Raw genomic sequence first — 14,547 nt, 5'->3', positions numbered from 1 at the left:
TCCCCAGAGTGGGGAGGGAATGGAAATTTTGCAGTATCCTTCCCCTGCCATACCCGCCAAGCCACACCACGCCCACCAAGCCACACCCACAGAACCGGTAGTAACAGAATTTGAATTTCACCACTGAGTCACATGATCAAAATTCTGATACTTGGCAACTGGTTCATATCTATGATGGCTGCAGTGTCCTGCTGCCATGTGATCTCCTTTTGCAACCTTCTGACAAGTCAATGGGGAATCCAGATTCACTTGTCAACCAAGTTACTAAATTAACAACTGCACTGGTTCACTTAACAATTGTGGCAAGAAAGGTTGGAAAATGAAGCAAAGCTCATTTAACAAATGTTTCACTTAGCAACTTGGGCTCAATTGTGATGATAAGTTGAGGACCACCTGTAGTGTGATAATGTGTAATGGAAAGCTATAATTTGATTAGGTGGAAACACCTAGTTGACTTTGGCTGATCTGGAAAAGGTAAGCAGGCTCAAACTTCCTTAGGATCTGATCAGAGATTATTAAGAAATACCAGGTTTGAACCCTGCTGAAAAGGATCTACATATTCTGCTCCATCTAGGATATTCTACAAGTGCAGCTCTACAACATTTTCCACAGCCTTCTGCCAAAAGAGGTTAGAGAGAATAGCATCTAGAAAATCCTTGTGTTATGGCACCAATGTTCTAAACCAGTGGTTTCCAAAGTGGGCGGTACCGCCCCCTAGGGGGCGGTGAGATGACTTAGGGGGACAGTAAGAGGCAAGGGGGGCGGCAGGGGGGCACTAAGAGGGTGAGGAAAAAAAGATTGTGTTGGCTGCAGAGGGCGTCACCACCCTCCCCTCCAATCACCGCCTTCCTCCCAGGAGAGGGGCACGCGCTGCTTCAATCGCCTGCCCCCCAAGTTGGCACGTGGAAAGCAAACACCGCGCAGGAGAGGAGAGCCAGCCTGGAGTCAGCAATCAGTTCTAGGTCCACAAGGCAGAAAGTAGCTGAGAGAAGGGGTGTGGGGGTTGGGAGAAGGCATGGGACGGGCTCCCAGCAGTGGCTGCTCGGATTTGCCATTTGCGAGAGAGAGGGGGGAGGGAGAGGGAGGGAGGGAGGGAGAGAGCGAGCATGTGTATTCCTCCTTCCTTCAGCCCAACCCTCTCGCTGGCATCCTGGCCAGACAAGAGGGACCGCAGAGGGTCTCCCCGAGTCTAGGGCAGCGAGTCATTCAATGGGAAAGTTGCCTCTTGGAAGGAATGACCCGGCTTGGCTCCCGCTTTGTCTCTCCTGCCTCTTCACTTCTCCGTTCGGTTGTTGGGCGGCAGATCAAAAGCGGAAGCCAAGCCAGGTCATTCCTTCCAAGAGGCAAGTTTCCATCGAATGACTCGCTGCCCTAGACTCAGGGATACCCTCTGCAGTCCCTCTCATCTGGCCAGGATGCCAGCGAGAGTGTTGGGCTGAAGAAAGGAGAGATTCTCTCTCTCTCTCTCTCTCTCTCTCTCTCTCTCTCTCTCTCTCTCTCTCTCTCTCTCTCTCTCTCTCTCTCTCTCTCTCTAGTTGATGGGCAGACTTAGCACTTTGTTAAGTTTGTTTCTCTGTGTGTTGTGTATATATACACATCTCCATGGATGCAATTGTGCAAGCATTTTTTTTCCTCTTTAAAAGAATTTTTGGATTTCTCCTCACCAAACCTTTAAGATTGAAAGAGTTAGAGTTGAAATATAAAGAGATTGTCAATCTCCATACTGTTAGATTGATAGGCAATTATGGACTATCTTGATTATATCCTCAGAAAAAATATGCTACTGTATGTTTGAGAAAAAGATCAAACTTCATTCCATGGAAACCCAACGAAGTTCATAGGGAGGGTTTCTTTCTACGATGGGCTTCTTGGGTCAACAGTGAATATCAGTTATCAAAAATGTATGTAGAAAATTAAGTAGACAATAGGCAATTACAAAAAGGGAAGTCAACTTTCTGAATTCTGTTTCTTTGCAGTTAGTGACTTATAAATAAACTAATGTTCTGAAAACCTGACCTAAATTACTATATATTTTAAATAGCTGTAAAGCTATGCTGAAAACGTTGTTCTCAAGGTATTGCGATAAATTCAATAAAAAGAAGGGAATTCTTGATGAACTTAAGGAGAAATGAGAGTATTGGATAGTAAATGGACAAATAAAATTACCAATCAAAGAGAATATTTGCACCTCAGGGTTGAAATGAGATGTTCTCTCTTACTCTTTCCTCTTCCTCTCTTCTCTCTCTGTCTCATCCTCTTTCTCTTTGTCTCTCTTCTCTTTCTCCTTCTTTTCCATTCTTCCTTCACTTTCTCTCCTCCCTTCTCTCTCCTCTTTGTCTCTTTCTGTCTCTCTCACCCTCTTTCTCTTTGTCTCTCTTTCTCTCTCCTTCTTTCCCACTCTTCTGTCACTTTCTCTCTCCTTCTCTGTCTCTTTCTGTCTCTCTTCCCTCTTTTTTCTTTCTCTCTTCCTCTCTCCCACTCTTTTATCACTTTCTCTCTACCGCCCAACCTGTCCCCATACTTATCTTCGACTGATCATGTTTGCAATAATTTACCTTTTCTAAATAGGCGCAGTTCCCTTACCATATCCCTCGCTCACTCAAACACAAACACACACACACACACACACACTGGTATCACTGGATCATGTTCAGCAATTTTGTTGAATTAACATTAACTAAAAAGGTTTTTAAATTGGATTTTGAATAAATGTGCAATTGTTACAGTTTTGAATTTTACTGTTACTATCTTCCTTCCATCGTGCAAACCGCCCAGTCACATGACCCCCCCCCCAGCCATGCCCACCAAGCCACGCCCACAGAACCGGTAGTAAAAAAATTGAATTCCACCACTGGGTGGGGGGCACTGAAGATCAGTTTGTAGCACTGAAAAAGTTTGGGAACCCAGGTTCAAAAATGCTGGAATTTTGAAACTCTCCCCAATAATTATTACTTAATTGTTAATTAATTAATTAATTGACTAATGAACTAAATGATAAATTAGATAAATATCTTGTTTATCTGTTTTATAGCTTTTCAATGTTTTTAACGTTTTCAATAATGATATTTAATGTTTTAGTTTTGTTGCACGCTTGCAGTTGCACCCAGATTCACTTACTTGTGAGATGGTGTTATAGCCCAGCAGGATCCGTTTGAGCTGCTGATGGACTCAGATAGCGAGGGATCATTTCAGTCGGCCCTAGATGATGTGGAAGACCCTGTGCAGGTTGCAGATTCAGAGCAGGGACCAGAGGGGCTGGTTGGCCAGCAGGAGGTGCCTGAGGCATGGAGCAGTGGGGAGGATCAAAGGCAGTCAGTCCCTGATGCTAGAGTAAGAAGGGCTGAGAAAAGAAAGCAGCAGCTTCGTAGGCAGGCTCATAGACGGTAATTAGCACAGGTGGTTGTAGATTGGCCCCTCCCAAGAGAGCTTATAGGTGAGGTGTTGGGAGGGGACATTTGCAGGAAACAACCGTTCGAAATTAGCAGTGAAGAAAGTCGATGTCTTAGAGCCGTGTTTGAATATCTGGTTTGTTTTTCTTGTATTCTGAGTTATCTGGGCCTTCGGCCAAAGGGTTTGTTATCTTGCAAATTAAACAGTGGCAAACAGCCAAGCCTCTGTTTTGGCTTGTTCACGGCGTGGAGAGAGGGGGGGGTCAGAACAGATGGACAGTTAAATAGATAAATAAAATAAAATATACTGTATTTCACAGCTTAACTTCTATATCACAAAGTGCCATACAAACATGCAGCCTTGAACTTTATAACAGGAAATGATAAACATGTTTGATGGAATATAGATTATCAAGTTGATGGTTTACAGAGTCAGCATATTAGCCCCCAACAATCTGGGTCCTCATTTTACCCACCTCTGAAGGATGGAAGGCTGAATCAACCTTGAGTCTGGTGGGATTCGATCTGCCAAACTGCAGTCAGCCGGCAGTCAGCAGTAGTGGCCTGAAGTATTGCACTCTAACTACTGTACCATAGTCATTATAGATATATCTTTCATAATATACCCAAAATATTATTATTTTAGACAGATCATTTCTGCCTCAAATAAGAACACTGAATTGATTTTCCCCCCATGATTCATTTACTTGTTTCCTTGGCCACCTATGGTATTCTTAGGAGTCTCATCCAACATCTAAGTTCAAAAACATCAATACTCTTTCTAACACTCAAAGTTTTTTAAGGTGCAACTTTCACACTACTAGAATATTACAGGAAAAAGCATTGCCCACATTACTCCATATAGGCATGCATGGCATCTGAATATTTCTTCATTGTTACCCTACCACATGCTAATCTTCGATGTATTTCTTGACTGCTGGTTTCTTTATTTAACCCTAAAAGGCAGAAGCTATCCACTATTTCAGTTTCTTCATTGCCATTCTAAGGATGGTTGCTGTATCTGCAGTCATTAATCTAGTCTTTCTATGTTTATTCTTAGTCTCATTTTTTTCACTGTGCACCTTGACTTTCATTATTAGAGCTTGCAAATCATTTGCATGTCAGGCTATTAGCATAGTGTCTTCAATATAACGCAAGATATTGATGTTTCTTTCTCCAATTTTAAAAACCATTATTAACTTTTTCTTTACCAATCCAGAGCCATCTAGTTTTGGTTGTTTTATGAGGACTATGGCTTCCTGTGATATTGTGATAATAGATGTTCTAGCTTTATACCATCAAGCGACTCTAGAAAGAGTGCAGAGAAGAGCAACAAAGATGATTAGGAGACTGGATACTAAAACATATGAAGAACGGTTGCAGGAACTGGGTATGTCTAGCTTAAGAGAAAGAAGGACTAGGGGAGACATGATAGCAGTGTTCCAATATCTCAGGGGTTGCCACAAAGAAGAGGGAGTCAAGCTATTCTCCAAGGCACCTGAGGGTAGAACAAGAAGCAATGGGTGGAAACTAATCAAGGAGAGAAGCAACTTAGAACTGAGGAGAAACTTCCTGACAGTTAGAACAATTAATCAGTGGAACAGCTTGCCTCCAGAAGTTGTGAATGCCCCAACACTGGAAGTCTTTAAGAAGATGTTTGATAGCCATTTGTCTGGAACGGTATAGGGTTTCCTGCCTAGGCAGGGGGTTGGACTAGAAGACCTCCAAGGTCCCTTCCAACTCTACTATTGTATTGTATTGTATTATTGTAATTGCTCTTATAAACAATGAGGCTCATACTCACTTTTGAGAAATGTGCTTTTAATTTCTCAATTATTGAGTGGGCATCAGCAATAATATTCGATCTTTATTTTTTTCTAACACTATCTGGAATACCTGCACCTCTCTTTCCTTATAATTGGTGTTAGATAATCCTAAGAATTCTTTTACTAGCAAGCGAAAATAAGGAAAATGTATGATACTTTCCACACTCTGTTAAATCTTCTTTCTTTACTATTGGTTTGTAGACTGTTTTTTTTCCTGACCATGAAAACAACATTGCGCCTTCTTTCTTTTTATGTTCTATGTAGCAAACAGTATGATTTTTTTTGAGTAAAAGTGTAAATCTCACTCCATTTGATTTGCTGGTGCCAAAGATGTCAATTGTAGCTGATTCATTTCATCTTTCATTGTATTGAGCTTTCCCATGTTTATGCTTATGTTTCATGTTTTCACATGTAATTATTTCCAACTTCGGATTTTCTTTTTCGTCTTCTTCTTTTCCTTTTTTTGAATGGCAGCCTCAGCCATTCATACAATCGGAAGACTTTAATCTAAAAGAGTCATAAAATACCAGTTGTATTCTGGAAGATCCTCAGCTCTTCCTCAATAGTATGTTGAGTACCATCCCATTTGAGAGGCCCATCAATCTGCATTACATAAACACTCCCTTTATCATGTCTACCAATATGGTTTCCTTGGCAAAATACAAGAATCATTTGGTTTTGCCTTCTCCCATGATTATTATCCACATTTTAATTATTTTCTTCTGTTACCACATTAAAAATAAAAATTACTACCTGCTGTGGGATACATCCAAGGTTTTCAGGAATCATATGAAATTCTAGAGTCTACTCTCTTTTATTTTTTTAAACAAGTAATTCATATTTTATATCAATTTATTAGCCCCTGGGATAGTTTCTGAAGAGAATATTCCCAGGAAATTACTGATGTCATAGACATTGTACAAACCTTTCTAAAAAAATGTTTCTCACCCGAATGGTATGAAGAATATATTAGTAGATCAAGCATTTCTATTAACCTAGTCCTGATAAAATACTAATATTCTTATATTACAAATATGCATTTAAGTATTTTACAGTAATTGCATGTTCCATATACATTTATTTCTCACTATGCCTTGTCTGATTTTTATTAACCTCAATAAATCAATGTATTTAATCCCTCTATTAATATTCATTTTCCTGTCTCTTTATGGGTTTAAAAATGGCACAATTAAAAAACAGTATCTAAAAAACTTAAATTGAATGACAGCCATAAATTGCCACTTCTAAAGACTGCTACTTGGATTAATCATCATCAGATAAAGTACAAATCACGATACATTAGTTGTACCTTGTTATTTGCTTTCTGATGCTTTTACCCTTGAGGATCTATTATAAATCCATTCTTTACTCAAGTGTTTATCTGCAGTTACGGAAGCTGACAGCACATTTAAAAATAAAATGTGGATACATCAAGGTTACTTTTTTTAAAAAAGCCAAGAGGTCTGTGGGGTTTTGTATTCTGAACTGGGGTTATGAAACATTAAGGAGACATTAGATCTCAAAACCATGTTTTTCCTGGCAACCCACAGAAAGCTGTCCGAGTAACCACAATGATGAAGAGACTCCGAGCGCCAGAACACACAGATGCAGCCAAGCCAACCCCTCCCACTGCTGCCACAACAGATGGAGCTGCTACAACACAGCCCATCAACACCCCGCAGGCTAAATCTGAAGCAGATAACACAGCTCCAACAACTGAAGCTGCCCGGGTGGCCACAATGGTATCAGCCCCTGCAGAAGAAAGCCCAGAGGGAAAAACATCCACAGCTCCAGCAACTCAAGCAGAAACATCAACAATGACATCAGCAGGTCCAGCGACATGCAACGGGGAAGGAACCACTGCCCCCAGTGCCACCCCTGAGTCCTGGAATGAGGAGACTGGCTGAGTCAGAGAGGAACCAAGCAGGGGCAGGATTGTACCTCTCGGTGTTGTATCTCTCTTGTAAATAATCACCGGCATGGTCCCTCCAATGTCCTGGCTTCCCAATCATTCCCTCTGTGTGTGGCTGTCAGTTTGTCTCACTTTGTGTTTCTCCAACAGAGTTTCTATTTTTTATGTGACACAATCCAGAGTGACCCTGATGGGCTCCAATAAACAAATACTGTGGAGACCCAAACCACTGCATGAAATTATCTTGTTTCTCTCCCCCTCCTTCTTCTCTTGCTTTCTTCTTCTTTGTGGATTTTATTTGTTTTGTAAGTACAACTGTCCTAAAGGTACTTTTAGTTATTTTATGCATTCCTGAGACCACTTTCAAGACTGCCATCTTCCCAGACATTCAGTCAGTCAGTCAGTCAGTCACTCACTCACTATCCAATTTCTCAGCTCTCGGAGCATCACTAGAAGAAGCTGAGGCAAGCAGATGAAACATAGAAATCACATTCTTCAGCTGACCCATCTGTTGTACCATAGGGACATAGTAAATCAACAGTCCTTACAAAACTGCTAACTTTAGGTATTACATGTTCATACTACCATAGTTACACAGTACAAACATTCTCTCTCTCTCTCTCTCTCTCTCTCTCTCTCTCTCTCTCTCTCTCTCTCTCTCTCTCTTTCTCTCTCTCAGAAAGAGAGAGATTTTATAGATTGATTATTTGAGGCTTTCCTCTCGACAGATGATTTTTTAAAATATCACTTATGAGTAGACTGCGGTAATGAAGATGAAAGACAGCTATGATTATTACTTCAGATTTACTACCTAAGGTGTCAGGATAAACAATTATGTTGCATGATTATAGATTATGTAAACCTGAAATACAGAAATCCAGATTATCAGCAATAGTTGTTATGAACAAGAGCAACTTTAGCATACCTGAAACATGTATTAACGCCAATTAGCATTGCAGCAAAGACAGATGGGTCACAATTCGATCAAATTTTACTAATAAATTCCATAGGGGTCCATCTGAATGAACATTTATGTAAGCTTTTTTTATACTATGAAAGAATCATAATGACTTGCAAACAGGCTGGTCAATGTTAGGTAGAGAGACCAAATACAACTGAGAATGCATTGCTAGTATTGTTCTCTACATTTATTGTATGAATGAATAATTTCTGTAATCACAATTTTTTTGCACCTACCTAAATTCCTTTAGAAAACTCCCTTTTTATGACATTGTAACCCCTTAATTCAGAGTAGAGTAAGGGCAACTAGATGGACATGAATACCTTCAGTGACGCAACTTAAATATTTTATTTGGTGGAAATACAGCTTTCTGTGGAACTGAATTTCAAAAACCAAATTGAGGATAGTTTACAGGAGCAGACAACTTTGTAGGGCAGAACATATAAAAAGAAAAAAAAGGGATCAGGAGATACATGCAATGTTGGTACAAAAGATTACACTCATACGTGCTAATCACAGAGAAAACTCCTAAAATGCACCAGATAAACAACTAATTTGCTAATAGGTAATAGTGAATGAATATGCTCCTTTTCCTTTTTTTTCTTCATCCTGAAACAAAAACACCATATTCCAAAAATTAATATTCCCAAGACAAAACAAATATTGCAATTGCATTTTTTGTAATTGCTATTATTTCACATTTAACACAATATTCAAAAATATTGTTAATTTATATAAAATATTACTAATTTTACACAGAATTCCTGTCCATAAACTAATATTTTTTTCAGCTGTAAACAAATGAGTATGGTATGGACATAGCACCTGTCCAGGAGTCTGACAGCTTCGCCCTATGTGTATCATTAAGTCATATTGACAAACACAGAAATAAGTGTACAAAATGTATACATTTGAAAAGTCTAATAAATTTTGTGGCTTTAATGGGAAAAGCATGCTGTTTTTCTCAACAGGGATACTCTGATATTCTTGCAAGCAAAACTGCCCTCTTCAAAACGTTATTTTTCAGTTTATCCTACACCCAATTCATAGACAAAGAAGAAACTAGAGTTTTTATTATATTTAGCATGTCACACATTTGGCATCCCTATATCACAGAATCCCATGTCATGGGTTTGTTCCTCCCTGGCAGAAGGATCTAATATTTGTAAGATAACTTTTAACATTATAAGAAATTGCAAATGTATGATATGATTTCCCCTTTAAAAGTCTTCTCCTAATTTTTGATACATGGGTAGCTTGCAGACCTGTTTGGCAATACATGGAACGCCTGATTCAGCCCTGAGCATAGAACCAGCATCCTGTACCATCTTTGCTTCTGCTAATTCCAGATGTTTGTTGAGGTCAGTCGCAGAAAACTGGCTCAAGGTTTTTATGCACATTTACCTCTGGAGATGGATCCCACATGGATTTTTTTAATATCAACATTTATTTATTTGTTTGTTTATTTGTTTTTCATATTTCTTAACTGCCCATCTCCCTTGGAGAGGGGTTCTAGGTGATGTACAATGCAATCAATAAAACATTAAAATCAGAATAAGTTAGGATTAAAAGTTTTAAAATGATAAAACAGAAAATTTTCAGAAGTTGAAGAATTCCAAGATAGTGATTAGCAGCTGTTCATACAGCCAGGGTGTTGGTGTTTCTAATGGGACCAGTCAGTCCCATTATTGTTTGGGCCTCTATATCCCCCTCACAAGACTACACAGCCAAGTTTTGACCCTTTTGGGGAAGGTCAGTGTTATCCATCTACAGGCAGAATTGGACAATTCGCCACCGCCAACTCACCATAGGACAATTTGCCACAAGTCACTATGGGGACAATTCAACAATTCAATATAATTATTTAAAATAGTTTAAAAATTATTTTAATTTTTGTTGTTCACATTTCATTCTGTCTCTCCTTTGGCATCTTTTTTAAAATGATTCTATTCTACTATTTCTTTGATATTAGTGTAACTCTTGTCCCGCAGTGTGCTGTTCCATGATGAGTTGGCCATGTCAAATTGTCCCACGACGAGTTGGCTGTGGCAAGTTGGACATGGTGAGTTGACTGTGGCGAGTTGTCATAGACCCCATGAGCAGACTAGGCTACAGTTCCTGTTGTAGAATTCAGTGAAGTCTCAAGGTTTCTCCTACTGTAAAATTTAGACAAAATCTGATTCACATATAATAATTATTTACTGAGTTTAAGCATCAAGTTATGCCAACATATAGTTTTTTAGGTTAGCATGTTGTATGGACCCCATTACTGTGCTTTGTAAAATATGATTCATGGCTTGGTATATCAGAATTAGCCAACTGGGATTTATTCACAAAAACACAGCTTAGTGCCATGTGCAAACCCAATCCTTATGTTTAAAAAATGCAATTCTATAACATAAACAATCTCAAAGTTTTCATAGCACCCAAATCCTGTAGCCATATTAAACATTAGCAGTGACTACTTGGAATTTGATATGTTCATTTGCGAACAAAAACTGGTTCCTAACATCGTATCTCAATTTAGAACTATCTTGATTTCTAACTGAGACAGTCCCTCTGGTAACAATGATTTGGGGCACAGAGATACAAGCTTTGGGGAGCTTGTAATGCCAGAAATTACATTTCCCAGAAATGTAAGCACCTATTGTATATGAAAACTCCAGAATAATATTTTTTGTAATGATGCATCCAATGGCAGACATAGTTTGTAACATAGTTTGCTGGAAGCCACATGGGCTGATATACAGTGGAAGGAACAGTCCAAAGAAGTCTCACCAGTTTGTCTTCTGAGCTTTCATAATGGCATAACCCACCAATAGTCAAGCACTATAAACATTCGTTCCTGCTTCAAGTTAGTTCCTGAGCCCCGTAGATGTTTCTTTTCTCTGAAAGAAACTGTGAGTGCCATATGACTGCTAAAGTGAGCAGCCAAAATGGTTTTTCTGACTAAAATAATAGCTTTGGAAAAAGAAATGCCTACAAATTGATCGTTTCACTCATGTATGATTTGTGTATAGATATATCTATTATGGCTTCACATTACATGCACATGATAAATACACAGAGCCTTATGATTTGTCATAGGTCTACATTTTAATTTTTTCGGTATACATATCCATTCTCTCTCTCTCTCCCTCTCTCCCTCTCTCCCTCCCTCCCTCCCTCCCTCCCTCCCTCTCTCTCTCTCTCTCTCTCCCTCTCTCTCTCTCTCTCTCTCTGTGTATGTGTGTGTGTATGTGTGTGTATTACAGATGCAGCATTAAAGACAGCCTTACAACTATGTTGTTATATTATGTTGTTATCACCTCTTAGAAAAATATCTAAAGAAAAAACAGGTTATGGTCTTCATTGTTTGGTGTAAGACTTGTTAGATGTAAGACAGATTCTTAGAGCTGCTGTTGAGTTCTATTGTACACTAGTTCTACCTTTTAATGTGAAACAGAGGTGTTTAACTTACGATGAGTCTCACTATTGACCCCTACTACTGCCAATATTGACAATGGAAAATACGGTAAACATGGTCATAATTTGCCCAGTGTGTGACCATTTTGAAAATGAAAATGGCATAGAGTACTCAGAAATGTACTTCAGCTACTGAACTATAAAATCCTTATTCAAGGCTAAAGCAGTGTCACTGTTTTTTCACCCAGCTTGTTTCCCATATCTTGAGTGGTTTTTATATATATATCTAATTTTGTATTGAGTAAATATTTATCTTTATTTAGAAAAGTATAAACCTGCTTTCTATTCATTATTTTAAAAATGCATTATAGTATAAAAAGATTGCTGTAAATTAGAGTATAGATTGAACAATATCTAGTTTGCTGTACACACAGAAATTCATATGTACCCAGTCCTCATTTAGATATTTCAAACTGATTGATCAATAATTCTCATTAATTTCAGGGAAGACTGTAAAGGATTTTTAGTTCTATCATCTCCACTTAGTATTATTTAATTGAGCTTTCTTTTAAATAGCTCTTGGACTTATCTGTTAATTAATGAGATATTAGATTGGATTGGATTGGATTTTATTTTAAATGGGAATTATTATGTTACACTCGGCTGACTTTAGCATTAAGCTGTTTAGTAGTTTAGATTAGGGCCTGGGCAATTCAGATAGGAATATATGAATACTGTGGGATCATTTCAAAACAAGAAATATAAGCTTGTGGCATAATACTTTCAGAATTATGGGTAACTACGGTACCAATTCTCTAAGTTCTACGTCCTTTATATATTGCTTAGCAGTGGTGTACCAAGCCCGATTGCAGGTGATAAGAGAGTGCTATTGAAGACACAAGGTTAGCAGTGGGTATGGGGTTGGGCCACTACGGCCCACACATGATCAGTTCTTTGTGATCAATGATGGCACAGCAACAAGGGAGGAAAAATGTTTCTTCAAGTCAACTTTGATTTCTGATGAATGCCCTCTAGTGTTTTCTTGGCAGCCTTTTTTGTGAAGGAATTTATCCCTTGCATTCTTCTGAGACAGGGACTGGCCCAAGGTCATCCAGCTAGCTTTATGCCCAAGATGGGATTAGAACTTGCTCAGTACACAATCACTGCTTAGCATTAGTCAATTACTGGGAGGCTCACTAACTATATCCAAAGATAAGTGTGAGTCCGGCTGTCATTTCTTAATATCAATCTATGTTTAAGAATAACACGAAGTTGTAAGCTTACCTTTCATCTGAAAGGTAATGGAAGCTGTTTCTATAAAGTTTGCTTATTGCAGATCTATTACAAGTTTTCCTGCCTCAGGAAAACAAGTCGCATCCCATATATGACGTAGATGCACCCTCATTCCACACAAGGCACACAAAAGGAAGTTTGGTTTTATTGAACAGTCTATACTATAGAGTTGACCTCCACAAGGTAAGGCCTTCTCAGCCACCTGCCAGCCTCGGTTCCTGCCTTCAGTATTTTTCCTTTTTCCTCCTTTCACAAGTAGCTGCATGTTTATATGTTTGAGTTCAGTCTATAAAACTGTTTTATTTCAACTACAGCCACCCAGAAATTCCTGTGTAATTGCTGCACTGTACCACTGAAAAAATAAAGTCCCTAAAAAGAATAAACTTGAGAGAACTTCTGCTTTTGCACTGTCTGTTTCTGTTTGCATATTATCCTATGTGTTGCCCCTAATTGGAACATCTCCAAACAGAGTTTTGCTCAAAATCCTCTTGCCAAAATGTAATTTCTTCTGAGTTTCCCTCTCCTTTACAGTTCCAGACTTACTGTTTCCCAACTCCTAGAACAGATTTTCAGGGATACAAAAAACTCCACTGAAAGGGGAAGATCAACAAAAAAATAAGGGTAGATCCACATGCTCTGCATGCTGTGGCATAACTTGCCCCACTAACTATAAAAGGTCATTTCCTCATGACAGAGCCTTCACCGTGTTGCCAACCCACCTCTGAGTCTGCTACTGGATACATGTCACTTTTTGGCATGTCCAGATTGAAAGGGTATTGATATCACAGGAGAGAACAACATTCCCCATTTTCCCCAACCCATGGCTTTGCTGCCACACCACCAAAACCACAGGAGATATTCTAGTCACCTGTTCTGGACTCTCCACTGAATACATATGAAAATCTCTCACACACACTTTCAGTATTGCAGCACCTACACCGTGGAAGTGAAATGGGCAGATGTACCATAGAAGAACCCAGTTTGAAACACCACTGCTGCCAGTATCCCTGTAAGGGATGTCAACTACAAAACCACCTCCCACACGGAAAGGGAAGCCAGGGGAGCTCTGCAGCCAACGGTCTCATGTCTCATTCGGTATCTGCGGAGCTACTCTCCAGGCATCCTTTCCTACGGAAAGAAAACAGGAAGCAGCTGGGGACACAGGTGCAACATCATCAACATGTGACTTTTTGTAGTTCACTTGCTATTTACCTGCCCACACGCCATTTCTTTAATTCAACCCTGTCAAGTTGTCTGTTTCTTCAGCATGTTGTTTTTAATTCACCTATTATTATGTGCAGCATTGCTAATAACATTATGCTAATGTGCAGCATTGCATAAAAGCCATCCTGAAGAGGGGGAAAAGAACAAAAAAGCCCACATAAAATTGGCATGGCTTCTCTACAAAGGTAGAAATAACCAAAAAAAGAGAGAGAGAGAGAATTCTAGGGAGCAGATAAAACAATACTTTGTGATGCTTATAAAGTGGATTCTTGTCCAGAAAATCTTGTCCTGTGTTACATTTATAAAAGTTACAATATACTGTTTGGCAGCAAGAAAACGAATTCTGATAAATAACTTGAAGCTCCTATTCTACAGTGAACCATGAATATTTATTGCCACTGAGAAAGAAGCCATACCTATGAATAAATGCAACTACAGTAATACCAATTCAGAATCCTGCCTTCTGTATATGTTAGTTCCCAGATTTAAATCCTGGGCCTCTTCTTCAGCCTTTTTGAGTCAAGTCACACACGCTTG

General features: G+C 39.1%; 1 protein-coding gene across 2 annotated transcripts in view; it reads left to right on the top strand.

Moving 5' to 3' along the window:
* CAMKV (CaM kinase like vesicle associated) overlaps positions 1-13,177 on the top strand; it is a 72,160-nt gene extending 58,983 nt beyond the window's left edge. The window contains exon 11 of one of the 2 annotated variants that reach the window (XM_081939935.1): positions 10,061-13,177. In XM_081939935.1, coding sequence (XP_081796061.1) covers positions 10,061-10,159 — 99 coding nt within the window. In that variant the 3' untranslated portion in view covers positions 10,160-13,177. Of the gene's footprint in view, positions 1-6,765 lie in introns of both variants that reach the window. The other variant, XM_081939934.1, reaches the window with a different exon arrangement.
* Positions 13,178-14,547: the final 1,370 nt, after the last annotated feature.

The sequence above is a fragment of the Natrix helvetica genome, assembly GCF_964273705.1.
Source record: "Natrix helvetica genome assembly, chromosome: 1".
NCBI lineage: Eukaryota > Metazoa > Chordata > Lepidosauria > Squamata > Natricidae > Natrix > Natrix helvetica.
This window is presented reverse-complemented; position numbering and strand designations above follow the sequence as displayed.